The sequence below is a fragment of the Rhododendron vialii genome, chromosome 8a, assembly GCF_030253575.1.
Source record: "Rhododendron vialii isolate Sample 1 chromosome 8a, ASM3025357v1".
In the NCBI taxonomy this organism is placed as follows: domain Eukaryota; kingdom Viridiplantae; phylum Streptophyta; class Magnoliopsida; order Ericales; family Ericaceae; genus Rhododendron; species Rhododendron vialii.
In genome coordinates, this window is record NC_080564.1 from 23,446,194 (window position 1) to 23,471,132 (window position 24,939).

General features: G+C 37.3%; 3 protein-coding genes across 3 annotated transcripts; 1 reads left to right on the plus strand and 2 right to left on the minus strand.

Annotated features, from left to right (window-relative positions):
* Positions 1-653: 653 nt before the first annotated feature.
* On the plus strand, positions 654-4,017 carry LOC131299169 (glycerophosphodiester phosphodiesterase GDPD5-like). The gene is made up of 3 exons (XM_058324772.1): positions 654-1,055; positions 1,627-1,737; positions 3,674-4,017. The coding sequence occupies exons 1-3, from the start codon at positions 882-884 to the stop codon at positions 3,914-3,916; spliced, it is 528 nt and encodes a 175-aa protein (XP_058180755.1). The 5' UTR covers positions 654-881; the 3' UTR covers positions 3,917-4,017.
* Positions 4,018-5,250: 1,233 nt separating this feature from the next.
* Positions 5,251-10,479, minus strand: LOC131299170 (replication protein A 70 kDa DNA-binding subunit B). The gene is made up of 12 exons (XM_058324773.1): positions 9,906-10,479; positions 8,281-8,457; positions 7,961-8,179; positions 7,538-7,715; positions 7,149-7,419; positions 6,939-7,041; positions 6,734-6,858; positions 6,567-6,645; positions 6,337-6,481; positions 5,960-6,120; positions 5,746-5,866; positions 5,251-5,645 (listed from the first exon to the last, which is right to left on the minus strand). Exons 1-12 carry the CDS (start codon positions 10,034-10,036, stop codon positions 5,445-5,447), a joined length of 1,911 nt encoding a protein of 636 aa, XP_058180756.1. The 5' UTR covers positions 10,037-10,479; the 3' UTR covers positions 5,251-5,444.
* An 11,914-nt stretch (positions 10,480-22,393) lies between these two features.
* LOC131299171 (presenilin-like protein At2g29900) lies at positions 22,394-24,113 on the minus strand. Its single transcript, XM_058324774.1, has one exon. It carries the CDS (start codon positions 23,839-23,841, stop codon positions 22,555-22,557), a length of 1,287 nt encoding a protein of 428 aa, XP_058180757.1. The 5' UTR covers positions 23,842-24,113; the 3' UTR covers positions 22,394-22,554.
* Positions 24,114-24,939: the final 826 nt, after the last annotated feature.

Here is a 24,939-nt window from a genome sequence, read left to right on the forward strand (position 1 = left end):
TCAATGTGTTAGGCTAACTCAACTAAAAGCTTACTCTGTTAGAGTTGGTGCAAGTATATGTATTCCCAACATGCTCCCATTGCACGTTGCTAGAATAAGAGTGCAATGTGAAAAATGTTTCTCTATGGCTGATGACCAAAATGGCATGATGTAAAGTTAAACACTTCTATCTCCTTTACTTGTCTGATTATTCTCTGAACAAGTTATATCGGAGAATTCAGTTTGACCCATTTCCTCTGTATTTCAAAGAAGTCAAACTTAACTCGATAAAACTGCATCAAACTTTTCTTGAATTCTGATTGAATAGGATGGCCTCTTGAAAGAGAGATCATAGTCTTTAAACTGGTCTCTTATGTGGAGATGCGATTGTTTCTTTATTAACTGAGTAGATTTAGCATCTTGATTGTAGCTGTACAAGTAGCTTTTACTAAATCTTCCATTAACCAATGAATTCAAATTCAAGTAATTTTTTATGTCAGGTATATGTTCTCTATGCAAATGTTGAAGGAACCTGTGTTTTGTCAGATCTTTTATTCTTTTTTTTACTGTAAAATGCAGGAAAATTTCAGATCATCACATTTGAGGAGTACGTTTCAATTGCTTTGGATGCATCAAGAGTTGTTGGAATATATCTAGAGATTAAAAATCCAAAATTCAGTACTTATTAACCAACATGTGAGTGAAGCTTCATCTGGTATCCTGCTACCAAAATGACTGCGCAAAAACTAAAATGCTGGTTTAGCATGACATTGACAAGGAGTCAATGGCCAGGTGGCTTCTATTTGTGAAAATGTTGTTTTTACATTGCCTATGTTCAAACTGCTGCCTTGCAACAGGTGAAATGGCCTGGTGGTAAGAGATTCGATAACAAATTTGTGGAGATGCTTAAGAAGTATGGATACAAAGGTTCATATTTGTCAAAAGATTGGTTGAAACAGCATGCATTTATCCAGTCATTTGCTCCAACATCGCTTATTTTTGTCTCAAACCAAACAGATCTGCCCAAAATCTTGTTAATTGATGACATTACAGTACCAACCCAGGACACAAATCAGGTTTCTGTTTATTCTATTTGCATCGTTGGATCCAGAAATCAGTTACAAAAACCCCAACTTTTGTATGAAGACGTAAATGAAGTAGTAATATTTATTTGTCTCTGCTTCATCAAGTTTCCAGCATCAAAATCATACTCAAAAGTTGGAAAAGATAAACTTCATACATAAAAGTTCAAAATCTATGCATTCTATAGAACTCTGCGACATCTAATTTGGACTTTGGACCTAGGAGGGTTTAAACTCTCTTTAACCTTTTAGCTTTCTTTTCTTTGTTGGGTCATGGTTTAATTTGAGATCCCTTATTGAAGAAGCTTATAGTTTATACAAAGTTTTGTAATCTGGTGTTTTGATTTGACATAACTAAGATTCAAACTTGAACCCTTAAATGAATCTTCTCTTATCAGGTATTAGACAATACTTGCTATTTCCGCATGTCCCCGATCTTTGTTTTACGTATTGACCTGTTTAATTTGAAATCATGAACTGTTGTATTGCTGGAGAAGTAATTTATTGTTGATACATGCGACTATATTGGGAAATCACTTCAGATGCTTATTTTAACTATATTAAGGATTACGTAGTGGGAATCGGACCTTGGAAGGATACAATCATTCCTGTTGTGAATAACTATTTGCAAACACCTACTGATCTTGTCGCCAGAGCGCATGCCTCCAACCTACAGGTTTGTACGCTATCTTTGTGAAGTTCATCTGCAGGGCAGTTTCATCAAGATTATAATGCATTGTATCATGGATCCACGCCTCTTAGATATATTGTGTTGTCTTGAGAGAATCATCTGTGGCATTTGTTTTTGATATGGGAACTCCTTGCATCTGGCAATGTTCTTGACAGTTAAACAGTGCCCATGTAGTAGATAGAAGCTGAATAGCCTGCTGTTTGCTACTTTTGCAACAAGCAACCAGAGAAAAAAAAAAAAAAAAGAAGACATGATCATGTGATTCAAACAAGGGGACTCTAGGTCAGTGGTTTGGGTTTGGACATGAAGTTAGGTTGTACAATTGACCCTCCTAGACCCCCATTAATGTAAACTAAATTGGGGCAGTTTAATTAGATATGAAACAGGTTTCAGGTTGCCGAGCACAAGGGTGATATAATACACTTTTTGGTAAAATAGGCATCCACTCATTATTTGAGATTCTGCTGATTAATTCTGCATCTCAAGGCATAGACGCATATCAGTGTTTTCAGCACCCTTGATATTAGCTTTTCTTTCTACTTGTACAAGCAAGCGAAAGTATCCATGGAACCTGGCAATTTTTCATTTACTAGTCATTGAAGGGTCTTTATATGCTCGAGAAGTACATTGCTCAATGTTCACCTCAAGAACCATTGTGCAATTGATGTTAAGAGACCCATGCAGCACCCTCCCAAATCTGGAAATACTACCCAGAGTTTCGATGGTAATGAGAATATGCCTGACGAAGGAAGCCTAGAACAATATTGACGCTTTGATCTCTTGGATTTAGGACAAAAGGGTGCACCACTTAAACGTTACTTAAGAGCACCCCTCAATCGATTCATCAAAGAAATAAACATATTGTTGCAGGCAAAACATGGAATAAATGACACAGCAATATTGTTTTATACAAAACCATCAACTAGCTTACCTTCCCAACTAGAGGGTCTTCTATTTTGTGGCTGAAAGCATTACTCTTCCTCTCCTAAAAAATAAACCAGCCAATGGTTGTTGCCTTGCCCAGAAATTCATTCCTCTCTTTCTCATTTGGGAAGCACTCCAACTGTCCATTGCATTAACGATGTAAGCTTCTGAGGATCAACTCTGAAGTTCATTTCTCAACCAAACCACACGGCATGTGTCCACTCACTCTGGGAATTTGTGGCAGATTTCGCACTCCTTGGACCCAGTGTGAATTCTCCTGAAGGTTGTCCCTTGTTGCAAGAAGGTTTTGACACGCCCTCCACCCTTAATTTTCGGTTGGACCTTCAAATTCCAGACAGCTTTCCGAACACTAGGAGGCGAGACAGAAAGAAGAAGATGGTTTCACCATCCTTTTCTTCTCGAGACATGTCCCAGCCAAGTATGAGCCCTCTGGCGAGAAGTACCAAGCACACTGGAATAGCAGGAATTGCCTTCTTTTCCTCTTGAGTTGCAAAAGAATCAAGCTCTTTCCCACATCCCAAGAGTGTGAGATAGGGTCTATGGCATCACTAAACTTTTGGATTGAACACTGCTATGGCTTGACAGATTTGATCTTGAAGGGCTCCAAAGCCGGAATCCATTTATCATTCCAGATATCCACTTCTCTACCATTTGGTTCGGTGAGGGTTAATGGGACTCCTATGATATATGAATCAGAACAAAGTCAATTTGACTGAATTTCGCAAGAAATAAAAGGCAGTCTATACAAGATTTTCTACTTCTTTCTTTACTTTCTGTAAGAAACTAGATGTGATTTACCACTTGCATTAAACTTCTGGACTCGTACGAATCATAAATCATGTTAAGCAGTATTGTAAGTTGTCGTACTTTCTTTTCCTTCCCAACTTTCTTGACTAGGGTAAAGCTGAGATTTATTTCTGATTTGAGAACTTTTTGTATGAGCAAAACTTGACCTAGTTCTGTTATTTCATTCCAGGTTCACCCATACACTTTTCGGGATGAGAATGTGTTCTTACACTTCGACTTTCATCAAGACCCATATAATGAATATGAGTACTGGGTAAACAAGATGGGAGTGGATGGACTCTTTACAGACTTCACCGGTAGTCTCCATCAGTTTCAGGAATGGAACTCCCCTTTCTCTTGTAAAGATGATGATGCGGCATCAACACTGTTGCATGAGATTGCACGGTTGATTTCTAAGTATGGAAAGAAATGAAATGGTTGATTGTATCAATTATTATTTTAATTGTTACACATTAAATTTCAATTGTATCTGTTATAAAGAATAACGTTAATAAATTTCTGTTCATTCCCGTCCTTGGAAAGCTTTCCGCGAATAATATGGTTTTATGCAATACTTACACACAAACAAACCCAAATCAAACAAAAAGAAATACGAAAAAAAGAGGATTCAGGAGGATTATAGATTCTCCGAGTATTTGGTAATTGGTAGTATTTAGATTTCTCATTCAGAAGATCATCCTAGCCTTGGTTCTCATATTATGTAGAAGAAAATTAGAACCGCCCATTGTCAAAGGAAAATATCCTTCTCCATTTCATTTTATTTTTGACCACCCATTGTCATGTGAAAATATCCTCCTTTATTTCATTTGTTAGTTTTTGAGACGAAGAATATTCTCAACCTTTTTTGACCATGTGCTATGCTTGACATACCATAAACCAGCTAAAAGACCTCAATTTAGTCAGAGTAAATCCCTTTTTTTCAAGAAAGAGTAAGAACTTCAATAGATAAATACTTCCTCCGTTCCAAATTGAGAGTTTATTATTCCATTTTGGATTGTACCAAAATAATTGTCCTTTTCAAAAAAAGGAAGGGAAAATTTAGTGATTTTCCAAAAGTGTCCTTCACAGATGAATATAAGTGTTACGGAGTATAAAATAGGTGGAATATAAGAGTAATAATGGAAATGATAGGCATTGTAAATGTAATCATTGCATGTCTCCTTAAATAGTTGGAATCTCGGACTCTCAATTTGGAACGGAAGGAGTAAAAGTTTACGTGAAATCCCCTTTGGCTACTAGAGTATTATAGTCAGCCACTTCTGATAGCATTTATCATTTTCCTGTCAAAAATTCAGTTCGGGTGAAGAAAAATATTCAATAGAAAGCATTTCCAAGGTGTGGTTTAGCTGTTAGCAGTCTTGAAACAGCACTTTGTAATGTCTTTACAGTCTCTTAATTGTCAATTTCATTTTGGCCTTAGGCTGATAGGCTGTCTGGGGTACATTATGGAATACCCCAAAATATCTCCACATTCAACTTCCATTGTCAGTGCACTATGGAAGTAAATATTTCATGTTCCAAATCATCTGAGAAGTCATAAAGATATGTTTCACTATGGTCCCTAGCTAGAAAAAGAAAACAAAATTCTGACCACCGAAAAACATGTGAATGTTTGAGTCATGGACGCGACAAGGTTAAATTTCCTAAAATGGAACCTGAGGGGAAATGGGGTTGCAGGATTTTTAACTTGTCACCCTTAAACATGTAAAAATTCTACCAGCTGAATTAGCAGATATGAGCAATAACTGGGTGAATCCAAAAATAAACATTAAGCTAAGTAACTAAACCATATATTACAAGAACTGGTCTAGACGTCAATAGTCATTTCCTAACTAAATTGGAACCCATGTTCAAACATAAAAATAAAAATAAAAACGATAGCTTCTTAAGACGTGAAGGCCTGCTTGCCAAAACTCCAAACTTCAATAAAACTTTGTTCATCATTGAGAGGCCTTCATCTTTGATATATCCTCCAGCAAAAACCTAGATTCAGCAGCGAAATCGATTGGGGCAACCGTTCTGGCTGTTATCCTCTGCCTTTTCTCACTCATGTATTCATGCGGTGTAACACTGACTCGGAAAAGATGAGGAACCCATGTAGCTGTTTTCAGTTTCAGTTGGAAATCATTTCCTTCGCCCTCCTGAAAATAGAAAACGAAAATAAAACCAACAAAATCAGCCCAGAACTGCTTTCAAGCATACATCAAATTTCCCTTCTGGTTTTGAATCAATTTGGTTAACCTGGGATTTCAGTACATCAAGCTCATCCGCAGAGCACCCGATAATTTTCTCAGCTTGTTCATTGAAAACCGACACCCAAGCTTCACCACTTGCATCTGCTACTTTCGCTACCATTATGTATCTGAAAATCATAGTAAAGGAAACAAAAATGTAATAAAGCATGTGTCAAATAGCTGGAAATATGGAAATCCTAATTTCCTATAAAGAACCATACCTTAAACTGCACTCATCATCATTCTTCTGACATCCTTCACACCAATACCCAGATCCAATAGCTTCAGTGACTTTCTTATTGCATGTCTTACAAGCACGATACCACATTGTTTGATCAGGCTTGATGAGGCTAATGTACGCTTTTATGCTGAAAAATGCAGGCTGCCCACATAGAACAAAATCCAGTGTCAGAACTCAGAGTTCAGTATCCAGTTATGTTTACAAAATAAAAGAGTCTTGTTCATGCTTTGACGTGTAATTCCAAATAAAATCACTAGGGTAGATACTGGATAGAATTTTCTTGCTTGTATCATGATCACAGGAATAAAAATGAAGTTTCTGTAATGGGTATGACATGAGTGTTGATGCGATGATTACCTTTTCTTCACCCAAGGACTGGTTACGGGTTATGTGAGAAAGCAAGACTCGGTCAGAGTACATGGATCTCATTCCACTATTGGTTGCAGTGATCATTCCAGAGCCAACAGATGCCATTGAAGTTTCTTTGCCTTCAGAATCATACCTGTATACAAAAAGATACTATAACTAGACAATTCTAAAACAAAAACAAAAACAAGTTTTAAGTTTACTAAAGGGCCATGACTTACCAGGATCTCAACTTATTCGATTCAGGGGTGTCTGGATTTACTACTATGATGCTCTTGCTCAAGGTTGACAGAGATACACCTGAAACAATAATAAACAAATAATGTGATCTAACCTATTACTTTCATTGGTATCGAAAAACTGGAAGGTAAAAAACTTGGAGTTGAACCTTGGAAGTCTCCAACTTTCAGGGATTTAATTGCAACTACTGGGGACTTATCAGAAATATCCAGCAGCTCTTGTCCAACAGTCGTAGCAAGATCATTCCATAGAGACACGACAACTGTTTTCTTCCTAAAATATGTTACTCAGAGCTTCAGTATAACAGGTAAGAAAAAGCAAAGGTGAATTTCATAATTCATGAACCAACTTACGATTCATCTGCAATAGTTATTTCGCGTTTTGGAATAGTCTCATTATTAATTTTCCTTCGAATGCTCACTGTCGGAGATACGCTTTGAACCACACCAATGACATCTGCAATTCATGGCAATGTGCAAATTATAATACCAATACCATTAATTAATAAAAAAGGATTGAGAATTGAAGGAAATAAGACAAAGTGTTGGAGGAAGGAATCCTACCTACAAATTCCTTTGAATTGACATATGGACCCAACTCATCAATCGGGACAAAATTAAATTTTGTTTCAGGAATAAAAGTAGCTTCGTTACTTGCTTCCTCAACCTCAGAGTATTCATTCAAGGTCATTTCATAATCATTTTGTACTGTCTTGAACTGCTTATTAGCAACTTTAAGTGTTCCCTTTGAGATGTAATAAACCTTCCCCAACTGAAACTTTTCATAAAACTTCTTTGCAGCTTCATTAAACATTGTTGCTTGTATTTGTGTGCCCTGCACCCAAGATTTTCAATTATTCAGCCGGCAAAGTTTGATTATTTTCCATGAAAACATACTCAAAAGTATCATTAAACATATAACACTGGTTGACACTGGTTATGTGTTTACTTACATCTTCATCTGTTAACTCCACATTGAAGACACAACCTTCTCCTCTGGCATTTTTATAGGTCCTCATATTTCCTTTGCCTGTAACCCTGACTTTTATGGTCCAGTTCCCTTGGTAAGGATTCAAAGAAACAAGGGGATGGACTCTTCTTGTCATTGCCATTCGTGCAGCGGGTGCCATACTGAAATTAAGAAGATACAACGTCAATCCCCGAAACCAATAGCTCTCAAGTTCATTGTTCAATTACCATAGATAAAATGGCAGTGTCTAACCAACTGAAAATAAGTAACAAAGAAAAAATAATTAACAATATTCATAAAGATTAAAATCCAATAAAATGCCTCCTCATGGCTGTTGGAACAGTTAGCTTAATCCATTTGGCACCATTACAGATATGTATACTTTTAAATGGATCATTATACTTACTTCCCATTCTGCTCATGCACTATCTGTGCAGCTGATTTCACAACCAGTTCCTGCTTTGGCTTTAAAATTATGCCTGTCCCTTCACTTTTAACCTCACTTGTGATAGCCATTTCTGGCTTTGGTTTGAGAACAATGCCAGATTCTTCCATTTTCCCCTCAGCTTTGATCTCTGCCTCAAGAGCTGGGGATACTGCTGCACATTTTGTTACAATTAAAAACCTGCAAAAATAGTTGAACGCCCATGAGATTATCTTCAAATCCCATAAATTCTCAGAAAAAGATGGTAATTTTTGTCAGAGTCTGGAGCTAGTGATTCTCACTTAGAAAAAACCGTCTGGGTCGAATAGGTTGTCTCATTCTTCATTGGGATGTCATTTACGGTATAATTAAGAATGCTAATGAGACCCAAGTTCTGAATTTTTCCTGACTCGACTTCAGATGACAAAGTAGATTGTAAAAGTGCTTTAAGCTTCATCTTCCCATCGCTAGCCATAAACCTGCAAGCAACCAAATTTGTTCAGCATGTTATACAGTGATGGAATACGCAACTGCTCTGTCTTGTTTCGAGTTGTGGATATCAACGAGTCCTAAATATAAGATCCACTTGCAATGGCTTGCACACAAGGACCTGTGTCCCATATATGTGCATGTATGTTTGGAGTTCATAGGTGCACGTCCAACTTAGGAATTAATATGAATATATCTCAATTGCAAGATCTAAGTTTGGCCACAGGTACTTGCTAATTACTTGAATCAAATAGGAGTAACTAAAGATAGATAGAGAATAATACCCATTTTCGTATTACTCTATGGCAAAAATCATGTGCATTTGTGTTTTAAGTACACATTTTGTGAAAAAAACACGTATGTTGTGAATTGGTACAAAGGTAATTTCAATGGCTCAAGGTTCTCTATAGCACTTAGTATTTTTTTCGGTGTATCCATGCTCCAATGGGCTTTTGGTCATTACATGAGGTGAAAACCTATAACACAGGATAAGTTTGAGACACAACCAAATGCTGAAGATGCCTCCGAACAAGAGCAAACCAAAGATGGGTACAGCCTACAGATGATCTTGAGCCCCAATTTCAATATAGCATCAGAACAGTCATGACCAAAACTATTGTATTTTCGTTGAACATGACTGGAGGTGTACGCATTAATAGCACATGTAGTAGATCTATTAGAACCTAAACTTCAATTAGATATAAATCACATGGTAAGGTAAATCGGCCACATTGCCGCCATGAGCTTGACAGATTGAAATTTAAGGGTGTAAACAAGCCTAAAACTCAAGCTTGATTAATTTACTTGACAATCTTTTTTAAAAGAGCCAAACCTATACAAACGAGCTGAGCTTTTACAAGCCAAGCCAAGCTTTCAAGTATCAAGCTCAGCTTGTTTTAATAAACAAGCCTAAAACTCAAGCTCGAGCTCAGCTCATTTACTAAACGAGCCGAGCCACAAGCACTCAGTTCGTCTGCGGCCCTAGATCAAATGAGAGATCTAAATTCTATTAAGGAAAATGTTAGGGAACATGAACATTTTCCATGAAAGTGAACATGAAAAACGGAGATGAACAGCTGAGATTCACAGCTCAGCCGTTCATCTCAACTTCATGTTCACTTTTATAGAAAATGTTCGTGCTCTCTATCAACCCTCTTCTATTAAAGTACTTTACTGTTTGTCGTCCTTTAAAATAAGTCTAAACTTATGTCAGTCGGATCAAGTTTTTGATTTCGGAAAACCAAAACGCCATCAAAATGTTGAAATACCAGAAATCTCTCTCTTTTTTTCCGCAAAAGTAGATCAAATCCAACAAAAGGGCTTATAAAACAAAAAGGAAATGGGAAAACCCTTCTTCAATCGACCTAATTTAAATATTATAAAAGCAAGTTTTAGAGAGATGAACACATACATAGAGAGAGAGAGAGAGAGGACTCACGAGAATTTATTTCCAGCTTTCTTCAGATCGAGGATTTGAACCACGATGTCCGTCGGAGCGTCCGACGAAAAATCCGGAGATGGGTTCGCCAGTAGGAACGATATCGCATCTGGGTTCACCGATTTCGCCATTCCTCTCTCTCTCTCTCTCTCTCTCTCTCTCTCTCTCTCTGTCTGGTTCTCTCTTTTTCTCTCTATAATGGAACGAGGCGCAGTGTGTAAAAAGAGGCGGGGGGGTGTTTTGTAGCGTGTGGTTTTGGCGCCAAATTGGGTTTTGGAATTTCTCTAAAAAAATGCCGGGAATTTTCAAGTTGGAAATCGAACCAAATTTTTGTCTATTGCCAGAGAGGATTTAGCTGTTGCCAGATAACTATTCGGTGCTTTGGGAGGTTGTACGTTTTACTGGCAAAATACACAACTGTTTCGGTACTAGAATCAGGTCTCACGTGACGGAGGGTTTGGCGGCAAAACTTTTTTACTAGGTGTTCTAAATAACGATGTGAAGTGGTTAATGAAAACATATTGAAACGTTGGCGCCCATTTTGAAATGCCTAATTTAATTTTAACTTTACCATTTCCTTCTACAGTGGAGTGAGTATTTTCTTCCAAATCCTTTCTATTGTAGTACTTTTTCTTTACATGTTCCAAATCCTTCTTCCTCGGGTTCTACTTGGATTGAAATAATGACGGGTAAAAAAACTTTAAAATATAAATAATCCCAAAAAGATACTCCTACAATACTGTTCTGTTTTCCAAGTTCCTAAGAAGTTTAAAAATACACATCATTTATATTTGAGGCGAAAAATAACTTCAATGATTCATAATAATATAAATCAAATAATGTGTTTAATCAAAACACATTATTTGAACAAGTCCAGACTCTGAACATATATTTTGGGCACGACTATTCACAACTTTTTATTTTCTCCCATAGCCCACTACATTTCGGTAAATGATTATTAAAAATCATACATAACATTTCGGTAAATAGCTGTTGAAAACAAGATTATATTTTGGTAATTACATATCGAAAATATGTTTAACTTTCGGAAAATAACTACCGAACATACATTTTCGGTAAATAGTTGTTGAAAAAAATATTATATTTCGATAATTGGATGCTGAAAACATATCTCAATTTCAGTAACTAATTGTCAAGTATAATTAAAATTTTTTAACGGGTTATGGAAGAAAATAAAGGGCTACGAATAACAACACCCTATATTTTTCCTAACACAGGCCCTAAAACATTGGCTTAATTTTCCAGAAACCCACTAACCTATCACCTAGTATTGCATAACCTCCCTCATCTTTGAAATAAACCAATATGACCCCCTGAACTATTGGATATCGGACTCCTACTTACTTCATTAACAAAAAGTATGGAAAGACAATATTGTCCATGATGTAAAGAGTCATCTTGTTGATGTCAACACCCATTCAAAATTGACAAAGTCTATAACCAACCATTCATCTATCCTTCAAAGAACGCTCCAAAAAATTCTTCAACCCATCAAATAGATCAATCATTGCGGCAACACGATTTACCCTGTGGAGTGTACGTGGACCTAGAGGTGCCTCTAAACCCAAATTCCAATAATTAAACTAGAAACCAAGCAGTTCAAGAAGTGTTTCGCATGGTTGATGCCTTCTTTTCTTTTGGCTAATGTTGCGATTACCTGAAGAATTCTATTTCATCCGTTAGCAGCTTCTTCTTTTGGAGGTTCTTGTTTCAACACTTGAAAGAAAACCCTCTTCTTGGCTCTTCATTGTCCGCATAAGCTATTCGCAGAATCGCAGCTAACACGTATAGTCTTTAGTTGTAAAGTTTGAGCTTAAATTCAACCTTTTTGGTCTATAGTTTGAATCCATGAATTTTTGCTCGTAATTGCAGTTGAACTTATCTTGATCCAGGGACAAGTGGAGAATTCTAACATCTTCCATCAATGTCTACTAATCACAAGATCGTAGCAAAGTATTTCTTTTAGGCTTTATTTATTTCTATGTAAAATGTTTTTTCAGAGAACAAACTTTAAACTTGTTATAGTGTTTGGTTGGCAAATGAATTTTTTTTTTCAAAAATCAACAAAATAATGTTGAGTGAGAGAGAGAGAGAGAGAGAGGAAATTAAAACGTGGGTCAGAACTAACGATCAAGAAAACTGAGCAGTGAAAATTGTAATAAAAGGCAACAGATTCATTTCGAAAAATAACTTACGAAAGTTTTAAGATAAATCATTTTCATCCAATTAGTAGAAAATGTTTTCCTTATTTTTTATACAACAAAACACCAAAAAATATTTATTCTGGGGCATATATTGTCATAATTTAAACATACGGTATATCCTGTATACCATAGCTTTATCCTTCTTTGGGGGCAATCATTAGATATTTGTGGGGTCAAATTCCTATAAATAATCAAAATCTATAACAATATTTGAGAAATTTTTGAAGCGAGACAGTTGACACTATGTGGCTCCGCCCTTACACTTGTGATAGAAATTTCTGGCTTTGGTTTGAGAACAATGCCAGATTCTTCCGTTCTCCCCTCAGCCTTGATCTCTGCCTCAAGTGCTGGAGATACCGCTGCTCATTTTATTATTACAATTAAAAACCTGCAAAAATAGTTGAACGCCCATGAGATCATCTTCAAATCCCATAAATTCTCAGAAAAATATGTCATTTTTTGTCAGAGTTTGGAGCTAGTGATTCTCACTTCCCGTTCTTCATTGGGATGTCATGGACTGTATAATTAAGAATGCTAATGAGACCCAGATTCTGAATTTTTCCCGATTCGACTTCAGATGACAAAGTAGATCGTAAAACTGCATGCTTTGAGATTCATCTTCCCATCACTCGCCGTAAACCTGCAAGCAACCAAATTTGTTCAGCACATAATACGGTGATGGAATACGCAACTGCTTTGTCTTTGTTTCGAACTGCGGATAGTGAACAGCCCTAATGAGAAGATCCACTTGTGAAGTTGTGATGTCTTGCACACAAGCACCAGTGACCCATACATGTGCATGTATGTTTAGAGTTTATAGATACACGTCCAACCAGGGCCAGCCCAAGGGTTTTAGGTGCCCAAGGCCTAATAAAAAAAGTGTGCCCTAAAGAGTACTTAACAATTTTTATAGCAACAATCACCATATAGATTTGTACGTTTTATTTGTGAATTTAATATTCAAATTTAAAAGAAAAATTAAAACAAACAAAAAATTCTTACCAAAACATTTATGGTGCGTTTGAACTTTGATCTTGAGTCACTATGCTTAAGTAGTTAAAAATATAAGAGGTGTAAAATCCATGATTTATTTTGACAAGTAAGAGTCATCATATTATATGCAAGAGTCCATGGTTTCCACTAAAATTTTTGAGCAATTTGATCGGAAGAAATAGAGTATTCTTTTTACTTATGCGCAGTAGGAGGAGGCTAAGAGCTGAGAAGTGCAAGGGCCAAGAATATGAAGAAAAACTTATGTGCAGTAGGAGGAGGCTAAGAGCTAAGAAGTGCAAGGGCCAAGAATATGAAGAAAAAACAAATAGTGCCAAAAAAAGAGACTTGGGGTTTCGAACTGAGTACCCCATTCTCTTTGTTGAAGTTACAAACACCACTGGAGTGGAATACATTTTATGTTATATCACGGAAAAACTTATATATAACATATAATTTTAGTGCCCCAAAAATTTGAAATATTTGGGATGCCCAAGGCCCAAGCCTCTTGGGCCTTGTGCTTGGGCCGGCCTTGCGTCCAACTTAGGAATCAATATGAATATATCTCAATTGCAAGATTGTGGTACTTGCTAATTACTTGAATCAAATAGGAGTAACTAAAGATAGATAGAGAATAATACCCATTTTCGTATTACTCTATGGCAGAAATTCATGTGCATTTGTGTTTTAAGTACACATTTTGTGAAAAAAATACGTATGTTGTGAACTAATGCAACGGTAATTTCAATGGCTCGAGGTTCTCCATAGAAGTTGGTATTTTCTTGGTGTACCCATTCTCCAATGGGCTTTTGGTCATTACATGAGGTGACAACCTATAAAACACGATAAGTTTGAGACTCAACGGTACCTAATGCCGAAGATGCGTCCGAACAAGAGCAAACCAAAGATGGGTACAGTCTACAGATGATCTTGAGCCTCAATTTCAATATAGCATCAGAACGGTCACGACCAAAACTATTATATTTTCGTAGAACGTGACCGGAGGTGTACACTTTAATAGCACATGTCGATCTTTTAGAACCTAAACTTCAGATTAGATATAAGTCGCATGGTAAGGTAAATCGGCCACATTGCCGCCATGAGCTCGACAGATCGAAATTTAGGAGCATAAACGAGCCGAGCTTTATAGTGTTCGAGCTCGGCTCATTTGCTGTACAAGCCTAAAACTCAAGCTCGAGCTTGGCTCCTCTGTAAACGAGCAGAGTTTGATTAATTTTACTTGACACGAGCCTCTTTAAACGAGCTAAGCCTATACAAACAAGACGAGCTGTTACAAACCAAGTCAAACTTTTGAGTGTCAAGCTCGGCTCATTTAATAAACAAGCCCAAAACTCAAGTTTGAGCTTAGCTCAATTACTAAACAAGCCGAGCCTTAACAAGCTACTCACGAGTACTTGGTTTGTTTGCGGCCCTAGATCAATTGAGATATTTAAATTCTACTCCATTAAATTACTTTACTGTTTGTCGTCCTTTAAAATGAAAGGTTACCCACAAGTCTACACTGATGTTAGTCAGATCAAGTTTTTGATTTCGGAAAACGAAAACGCCATTAAAAAGTTGAAAATACCAGAAATCTCTTCTTTTTTCCGCAATTTATAAGTAGATCAAATCCAACAGAAGGGCTTATAAAACAAAAAGGAAATGGGAAACACCTTCTGCGTTCACCGATTTCGCCATCTCTCTCTCTCTGGTTCTCTCTCTATAATGGAACGAGGCGCAGTGTGTAAAAAGAGGCTGGTTTTTGGCGCCAAATTGGGTTTTGGAATTGGAATTTCTCTTAAAAAAATGCCGGGCCAAATTTTTGTGCCAGGGAGGATTTGGATGTTGCCGGAGAACTATTTCGTGCATTGAGAGGATAGAAAACATATTGAAACGTTGGCGCCCATTTTGAAATGTCTAAAATTTAACTTAACTTTACCCATTTCCTTTTTTTCCCTTGTATTTTCTTCTAAATCCTTTGTTTTTTATGTTACTGTTTTATTTGGTTTCCTTTTTGGCAAAAAAAATTCAACTAAAAAAACACTCATTACTTATACTTCCAATTATTGCTCTCATTTCTGTCTCTACTCTTCAATCATTATTCTCATTTCTTTTTTTATCTATCTTCACTCATTACCCTTATCTCTAATCATTACCATATTTCTCTCTTCACTCATTATGCTAAAAATCAAACTCAAAAATTCTCAAAAACTCATCCAAACACAGCATACATCTTCCAAATCCATCTTCCTCGGGTTCCACTTGGATTGAAAGAATGACGAGTAAGAAAACATAAAATAAAAATAAACCCACGAATTAAAATATTACGATACGATTTTGTTTTTCATGTTCCTAAGAAGTTTAAAAATACATGTCATTTATATTTGAGGCAAAAAATAACTTCAACTATTCGGAATAAATTAAATCAAATAATGTGTTTAACCATTTCAAAATAATTAATGACGTATTTTGCAACCTTATGCACTGAACTAGAACCATAAAGAACAAGGCCAGACTCTAAACATGTATTTTTGCCTAACATTAGGCCCTAAGGCTCCATTCAATTGTCGAAAATATTGTGTGAGAAATTGGTTCCTATAAAAAGTGAAGTGAGGTGAATTAAATGAAATGAAATTTATTTTCTTGTGTTTGTTCGCTTGATAGAAATCTTGCAGGAAAACAAGAATTTTTTCATTTTGGCAAAACCTATTTTGCAGGAAAGTATTTCTCAATGGGAAAGTTGAAATTATGAATCCTACAACTTTCTTAGTAACTAAACAAATAGTAAAACATTGGCTTAATTTTCCAGACACCCACTAACCTATCACCTAGAATTGCATAACCACCCTGATCATCTTTGAAATAAAGTTAATAAACCAATATGACCCCCTGAACTGAACTACTGGATATCAGACTCGCTCCTACTTACTCCGTTAACAAAAAAGTATGAAAAGGCAATATTGTCCACGATGTAAAGAGTCATCTTGTTGACGTCAACACCCATTCTAAAAGCTTTGTCTACAAGTATTTATTCTGTTAATGATCGACGAGGGTATACGTATTGGTTTTCTGTTCCATACGTAGGAGATCAGACCTGAAAAAATCCGGTAATGCAACAACAAAATTCGTAACATGTCATGTATCATGCAATCCACTTACAAACCATCCGTCGCTGCATGATTGCAATAAAATAACATGTTTAATGCGATTAATAATTTAATGTCTCTGGGACACCATCACGTGATGTCTCTAGCCTCTCCTCCACCATTCATTCATGTGGGATCCACACACTTGGGCATTGACCCCACATAATCGTATGGTGTTAAAGGGCTTGAGGTAACACTTGGCAATGCCACAGGAGCATTGATTGAATACTTATTTGAGAACCCTTTATTTAAGCCTAAAATCGGGAGCCCTAGCTAGACAGGCAATCACGTTAACATAAGAGCATGGTTCAAAATGAGCAACAAGTGAAGCAAGCAAGCCTTATGCTCCAGTTATAGTGAATGCACTGGCTTTGGGCCGACCCTCGTGAGCCAGTGCATTTTAGAACCGATTTTGGGCCGACCCGCTGTCAACTAATCCTTCCGAGGCCCGCTGTCAATGTAGAATTTTAGAACCGATTTTGAGTTGCCTGTCAAGGAGGCAAAGTGCACGTTATCGAGCATTCACATACTTCCCATTGTATTCATGCACTATCTGAACAGCCGATTTAATCACTACCAATTCCAGCTTTGGCTTCAAAATTATGCCCGCCTCTTAACTGTAAACTGTTGGGATTAAACGCGGAAGCACCCAAGAATAGAGATTCGAAACGCAACCACAATTGCAACCAATGGAAGTACAATGAAAAAATAGAATAGAGAGAGACAAGCAAGAATTACATGGTTCGGCAAAACACGCCTACTCCACGGAGAGGATCTCGTTCTTTCACTATGAGAGAATTAGTACAAGAGAACACCCGAATTTGAAAACCCAAACCCAACCCCTTATACACCCACTCTCACCAAGAACCCACTCTCACACCAAGTACAAGACTTGACTTACACTTGCACACACTGTTTTTCTTTTCCTCTCTGTTACCGAAAAACACTTCTCATGCCATTATATAATCAGTTAACCACATACCAATTAACCCATGCATTAATAACATATTACATGTTCTCATCAAGGAAGTTGGAAGGTCACACGGCAATGAAGGAAATCAGCCAACACCAGCATCACTTTGGTTCCAGAGACAAAAAACCATGTGCAAGACTTTTAATTAATCTGGGATTTGAACCATCCCAACATAAACCTCACTTGTGCAGGGGCAAAGCTAGAATTATTAAGCAATGGGGTCAAAACATAAGCAATGTTCAAAAAAAATTACAGCTGTTGTAATTTAAATGGATTTCTTGGGGGCAATCGTTTGATATTTGTGGGGTCGAATTCATATAAATAATCAAAATCTATAACAATATTTGAGAAATTTTTGAAGTGAGTTGATCACGCTTGACAGTTGACACTATGTGGCTCCTCTGCCCTTGCGCTTGTGACAGAAATTTCTGGCTTTGGTTTCAGAACAATGCCAGATTCTTCCATTTCCCCTCAGCCTAAATCTCTGCCTCAAGAGCAGAGATATCATCGCACATTTAGTTACAATTACAAACCTGCCAAAAAAGTAGAACGTCCACGATGTTTTCCATTTACTTCAATCCCACAAAAGCGTAGTGGAAGATATGATTTTTTTTTTTTGGGTCACAGTCTGGAGCTAGTGATTCTCTCTTCTCACTCTTTCATAGATCACGTAATCAAGAATGCAAATGAGACCCAAGTTCCGAATATTTCCTGAATCAACTTCAGATGACAGAGAAGATTATAGAAGTGCTTTGAGATTCATCTTTCCATCACTAGCCGTAAACCTGCAAGTAACCAAATTGTTCGATATGGTGATGGAATATGCAACTGCTCAGTCTTGTTTCGAATTGTGCGTATTGATCAATCCTAGTTAAAACATCAACTTGCAATCGGTTGCACCATATACGTGCATGTTTGGTTTAGAGTTATATTAACATGACTATAGCATAGAATGTATCTCAATTGCAAGATTGAAGTTTGGCCACCGATACTTGCTAATTACTTGAATCAAATAACTAGGAATGCATAGAGAATAATGCCCATTTTCATATTACGCTATGGCAAAAATTCATGTGCAATTGTGTTTATGTACACATATTGTGAAAAGACAAGTTTGCTGGCAATTGGTACATTTGGTACGACTGTGTGATTTTGATGGCTCAAGGTTCTCTATACAAGTTTTTTGGTGTACCCATGCTCCAACAGACCGACGGCAAACGTATTTTTTGTTTTTTCATTACATCAGCTGAAAATCTTTAAACATTGCTACTGTAATATATAAGCTTGAGACACGATCTAATGGCAAAAAATGCGTAGGATCATGAGCAAACCAAAAATAGGTACAGATGACCCTGAGCCTCAATTTCAATCGAGCACTAGAGCAATCATGACCATAAATGAAAGTTCTCCAACAGCATTTCAAGGATCAAACCCGTCAGACAATCTAAAGTTGGATATTGCTACATTTGAAATACTATCAAGTTCTGTCTGTATCTCACAGAAAGAAAAAGTTATCTACATTCTGGAAATTGCCCTGTCTTTACAATCATATAGCTTTTGAAACCTCAACCACAAAGATGAAGGATTTAACGTACAAGTTTTTTATGGACATAAAGCAAGCCACGTTCATCGGGAGACAAATAAAATGAGTAACTAACTTTGTCAAGTAATGCAATCAAACTTCAAATGGTAAATCAAACTTCAATACTGCTTAGGTAAGAGAATAAGGCATTTACTTTAGGTGCCTATGGAGCACGGATACGGGCACAGACACGGGATTTCCTAAAAAATAGGAACACAGACAAGGTAGGGGACATGGAAAAAATAAATATTTATTTTATACCAATGGAAATATAGTTATATATAGAATCATGAAGCATCAATATACCATCTCAAAAAAAAAGAAGCATCAATATACATAAACAAGCATCATATACACATCATGCTACACTTTTAAGTTTTAACCCATAATATATGTAGTAATACACTTTTTTTTTTTTGATCCGCGCAGTAATACACATTTACTCTCAACAAAAATTTTAAAATTGCATATTTAACCCCTGCCATCTCCCCGCATGTCCCCCTAAAACTTAATGGACATGCCACGTGGCATGTCCCATACATATTTTGCCGTGTCCCCGTGTTGAACACCGGCCTCTAGAAGTGTTAGTGCTTCATAGCTAGTAGGTGCTTAATGGAAACTCGACGAAGTTTAATATACAAGCCAGTAATTTTGAACCTTAAATGTCTAAATGTCTTAATGTCAGATTCATCCAACGAACATGTCAAAAGGACACAGGGTCACCACTACTAGATATGACAGACCTGTTACAAACCATACTAATAAAACTCTCAGAAAATTAAAGTCAAAGCATCACCACACCCCTACAAAATTGAGCAACACAGTCACAACTTGAAGAATCAAAACCCAAAATTAAATACATCTCAATCTAAATACAAAACGCACTTGCATTGTTAATAGTCTTGCCTAGGGGGCCAATGTACTGATATTTGTAACTAATTTGTAGTGCTGCAAAAAAAAGTAAAGTTGTATACACAACGAGCTCCATGACTTTATAAAACATTTGATATATTCTCCAAAGCTATAACAATGTCTAACAATGTTTACACTTGACGAGCTTACTGACTAAGGCAAGACTGTTCAAAGAACTACCCAAACAACTCATTCGTATTGTTCTTGTTATGCTAACATTCCAATCACTTAGGATACCATCAGTATACACTATGAAACACTGTGTCCTACAAATCAACTTCAGTCTTCAGGTAAGAACAGCAAGGGCTTTTTCCCTGCATACTAACTACTCAAGGACAGTGAGGGCATGATAATGTCTATATTCAAGGCTTTGACTAATTTGATGTTCAGTTCTTTTCCCCATCTGCAAATATTTATCATCATTGAAAGGGTAAGGAGACGATTCATTAAACAGATATCTACCTGTTTGATCTGGTAATGCAACAAGTTCTACTAAAATACTTGGTCAAAGATTCTTGATGTTAAGTTGATGGTCTTTAGTACATCATCATTCCAAATTATTCCCTTTTAGAGCTTCACCTTAGAAATAGATAGCCTAGAGAAAAGTGAATGGTTTGCAAAACAATACTTTTGCAGACATTTTCCCCCATATCTCTCATAGTTAATACAACACGTGATGCGACAGGCAGTAAGCCAGCAGCAGCCTCTTGTGGGGTGGCAGCAGATACTACTTAAACTAAGACCTCAATACAGTCAAATTTGTGTTGGGGGATAAAGTTGAGGGATTGTACTAACAGTCTGAAACTCGATGCATTGTACGTTTAGCTGCATAAATAAACTCCATACTATTTCTGGAGATACTGATATTGGGTGAATGTGTTAAAGACTCTCCCACATAGTGAACCTCAATGAATGTAGAAAAAGGAGGCTTGTGCTGATTGCAATTGCTTTTTGTGGCTAAGATGGTAGATATCAAGAGGATTTTAGGGTTTATATCTGGCAGCAAAAGGGTAGGGCTGTGAGAAAGAAAATACATAAATCTTGGGGTTGTTCTGGGTGCTCTGAACATTACAACATAAACATAAGGCTTTCTGAGTGTTCTTTATGGCTTCATCAATGCCTTTGCAAAGAGCTTAAGGTAAATTTGTGTGTGTTCTTTTAGGTTAATGGAATAGGCATTGTCTAATCTAATGGAATGAATTAGAGTTCTGAGATGGTTTATTGGGTTGAACACACTTTTTACAATCTGGTTCTAGAGCATTGAAGGCTTACAGCATCAAGAGTTAAGAAGAAACAAGAAACTATAAGCAATGCACCAGGTTTCAGAGGCATGAACCCTGTAACTAAATTCCATCTCACAATCCCACAGTTGCTTCAAACTCAAAAACTGTCTAAGCATATCCTCTGCTGAAGTACCCTAATGCTTCACTATCATTACCATACGGCTACTAAGCATCTCTGTAATGCTACATAAAAGATAGATTGTACTCAAACTCAAATACATAGTAAGCAAATAGGAGACCTGCAACACAACTTATATGGTACATAGACACTGTTAGAGATTGTCCGATATCGCTTGATTATTACCCCTAATACCAGTATCAACTAAGAGAGGCCTCTCCTCGAATTGCCTATTAGCTTTGAGTTGGATGCTTTGGAATGAGAGCTAGTAATTCAGAAGGCTTTTAGCCGAGAGTCGAATACTCTCTAGATTGATTCCCCCTTTCTTTGAGCCAAAAGTTTACTTTGTTTTGGGATCCCTATGTTCTGTATCTTCTTTTAACCACTCTACATATGAGTCAACGGTCGCGCGTGTAGGGGAGTATTGAAGTTTTTCGGTGTATAGTTATCACCTCCAAAACAAGAATACTAGCTTAGACGGCCTGCCTATCCACTCATTGACAATTAGTTTTCAGTTGGATGCTTTCACAGATATCACAAGTCGATACAAGTAACACAGTTTATCAACAATTTAACATCTGGTTATAACAGCACCATACGACCTAAGAAAATTAGCTTCCAAATGCAGCAGCTTCCCAAACCCCAACTAGAAATAGTGAAGTGCAAGCAAAAACAAGTAAGAGTAGATAGAACTTTCCTATTAAAAAAAGCCTACTTGGACCCCTAGAAAACAGTCTTCAACCTAAGAACTCTCATCTGCTCCATGACCTCCGTATCATTCCTGAAACCATCTCACATCCCACCTTCTATTTCTCCAAAACTTGAAGATTGATAGATACCTCTCGAAGAACTTGGGAAGATCTTGCTCACAAAAACTTTAGATTAACATAAGAGTGAAGAGCTAAGATCCACCACAGTTCCCCGCCAATGCATTTTTTTCTTGAACTTTTCCTTAAAAGGTTACAAGAATACTCAAAATGTCCACAATTTAGATTACTCATGACAAATACATAAAAGGTCACAGTTTTTTAGCACCTGTTGTCTCCCAAACCCACTTGTACAACATACCATGATTTTACATCATGCATTGCTTTTTCTTCGTTCTCTTTAATTTTATTTTTTTTCCAGAACAAAGAATAGTTCTTTTCTTCTTTTGTGAACGCCTGTGAATTTCTAGCTCCTATACATAACCAAATAAAGCTCCTGTAAATAACTGTTATTTGGTTTTAGCCCTTTGGCAAAGCAATGCGAGAAAAAAATGACATGCTAACAGACTAAAGCAATCACATCCAAAGGGAAGGCAAGTAACTTTGCAGTTTACATCATTGAGTACAATACAAATTGGATTACCCATAATTTGCACATGGGGGGATTAAATTGCTGCAAAAGAACAATGTATTCCATTCCTACTTTAACATGCCTAGAACATCAAGAGGTGCACAGAACATTGTACAACAAAAGTTTCAAGTAACAGCCTAGTTAATAAGTAAAACAACACGCCTAACATGACAGACACCGGAAGAGCAGGCAAAGCTTTCTGATAAAATGCCAGGAGCACCAGAGTAATACCAAGACCCGCTACAATTGCAAGATAACACGCATAAACCGTCATAAAATCATACATTGCTGCCCTTCCAACCAAAACACTGTAGAATATAAAGTCCCCCAGTCCCAGCTTAATAGCACCAGATGATGCCAGCCCAATTCCCTCGAGAGCCAAATTTTCCGTGGACGAGGTATCCTCTTGTAAGTGCATATGAATGTTTATTCTTCTTTCAATTAATGGTGCGGTGAGCTGAGAGTCCTCCCCTGAAACCAGCCCCTCCCTGGCATCGACCAAATTGGTCTCACTTTGGCCACTTCCAATACCCAGAAATGTTCCGACATTCAAATCAGAAGTATTACTGCCAGAATTTGCATTTCCAATCCCCTCTGAACCAACATTGCTCCTCTCTCTCCATACTCGCCTTTGAACTACACCCCCGCCCGGAACCGAATCGTTATGAATAACTGGCCTAGCCTCGTAAACTAAAGCTGGTATATCTTCGTCCCTAGAAATCGCGAGCTCCACAAGGAGCCTCAACGGCCCACCGGGCAACAAAACGGCGGCAAGATCATACAATGCCATGGCAACCAGAAGCACCCAAGTGGTCCATTCAGGCAACAGGGTAAACCAATAGGCAACCAACACCCCAATAACAACCAAATAAGCTTGTGTCAAGAAGATTGGCATCTTCGACAAGAACACGGCCGAAACACCCACAACAGTGAAGTTAAACAGAACCAGCGCAAACGTGATGCAATCGATAGGGACATTAAAATCTTGGATCAAGAACAAGACAATCTCACCCCCCATGAAACCCAGGACAAGGAAAGAGGAGAAACCCATGTAGTATTTAAGGAACTTAGTGCATCTAAGGTAGAAAAGGAGGACCAAAATGAAGGTAACGACAGTGACAACAGCAACAAAAACGAGAGAGTTCAAAAGGGCACCTTTTAATTTGTCCCAGGTGGAGTCTGAGCTGTCCTCGGTGTAGGCTACGGTGGCTACGGTGGTCATTGAGGATGATAGAGATTCAGAGTCGTCGCTCAGTACGGTGACTAAAATGACCACCAGGAGCATGCAGATTGAAACGGGGGTGACGATTCTGATGATTTCTTCGCCGACGGAGTCGAGGAGGCTTTTGGGTCTTGGGTTTTGGTCCATTTCTTGGGGGGGTCAAATCTGAATTGGTGGTGTTTTGGGGGGTTAGTTATTAGTTAATGGGTAGTTAAGATTTGGTGGGAGTTTGGAGGGTAGAAGGAGAGGGTTGGGTATTGTTCATGCCTGATTGAAGTTTGGGTGAGCGTGGGAGAAGTATGCGATGGGCAATAGCAGATTTGCAGAAATCGGGAGAGAGAGAGAGAGAGAGAGAGAGAGAGAGAGAGCGCCTGATCGAGAGATAGATATACGATATACGATATACGACTTCTCACGTCTCAAATGAAAATGACTTGGGTACCAATGTTCTAATCAAAGATCAATTTTCTGGTCAGGGCAAAAGGTAACTTTGCCTCCTCAAGTATCCAAAATGGCTCAAGGACATGTGGGTTTTTTATTTTTTTTATTTTAAGGATTCTATCTGTTCGCAAATTTAGGGCTGCTAAGGTAATTGATAATGTCAAAACCCTTTTAGTTTTTGTCACAACTTTTTTTTGTTTCTGTGAAACTCATTCATTGCATATCTTAATTATCCTTCACTACATCACTTGCTTTACGAAAATACCTTTTAAAATCCCATAAGTGCAATGCGTTCTCCAGATCCACATTTCAAGCAAAAATGCAAGGATTCATGAGCAAATTCTAAAGCTAATTTTAGAAGAGAAGTAAACAAAAATTAGACATCAAACAAAAATGCAACTCACGAGCAAAACTAGAGGTAATTTGAGAAGAGACGTAAATAAAAATAATCCTCTGGATTTGAAGGGGCATTTTCGTAAAGTAAATAATATAGTGAAGGGCAATTAAGTCATGCAATGAATGAGTTTTGGCAGAAACAAAAAGGGATTTGGTTGGAACAAAAATGATTTTGGCATTATCTGCTCCCGTTGCTAAAGTCAAAATGAACCAAATACTGTAGTATACTAGGCTCGACTTTTGCCTCAGTTAACCTCGTTGAAACAAAGAATAAGCCAAACTCAATCACCTATTGTTTGTTTATAAATTCAACCTAAGTTTGAGCGAATGAGTGTTTGATTTGATAGGCTCGTGAAAAAAGGGTCATCCCGTAATATTGCAAAGAGAGAATAAATTTTATCCACTGCC

Bases quoted from the DNA above. Each gene is read 5' to 3' on its own strand.
- LOC131299169 (XM_058324772.1), top strand. From the start codon at position 882: ATGCTTAAGAAGTATGGATACAAAGGTTCATATTTGTCAAAAGATTGG. The intron at 1,056-1,626 runs GTTTCTGTTTAT...AACTATATTAAG, and splicing joins CAACCCAGGACACAAATCAG to GATTACGTAGTGGGAATCGG. The intron at 1,738-3,673 runs GTTTGTACGCTA...ATTTCATTCCAG, and splicing joins CGCATGCCTCCAACCTACAG to GTTCACCCATACACTTTTCG.
- LOC131299170 (XM_058324773.1), bottom strand. From the start codon at position 10,036: ATGGCGAAATCGGTGAACCCAGATGCGATATCGTTCCTACTGGCGAAC. The intron at 6,859-6,938 runs GTAAGTTGGTTC...AACATATTTTAG, and splicing joins ATAACTATTGCAGATGAATC to GAAGAAAACAGTTGTCGTGT. The intron at 6,482-6,566 runs GTAAGTCATGGC...TTTTGTATACAG, and splicing joins TCGAATAAGTTGAGATCCTG to GTATGATTCTGAAGGCAAAG.
- LOC131299171 (XM_058324774.1), bottom strand. From the start codon at position 23,841: ATGGACCAAAACCCAAGACCCAAAAGCCTCCTCGACTCCGTCGGCGAA.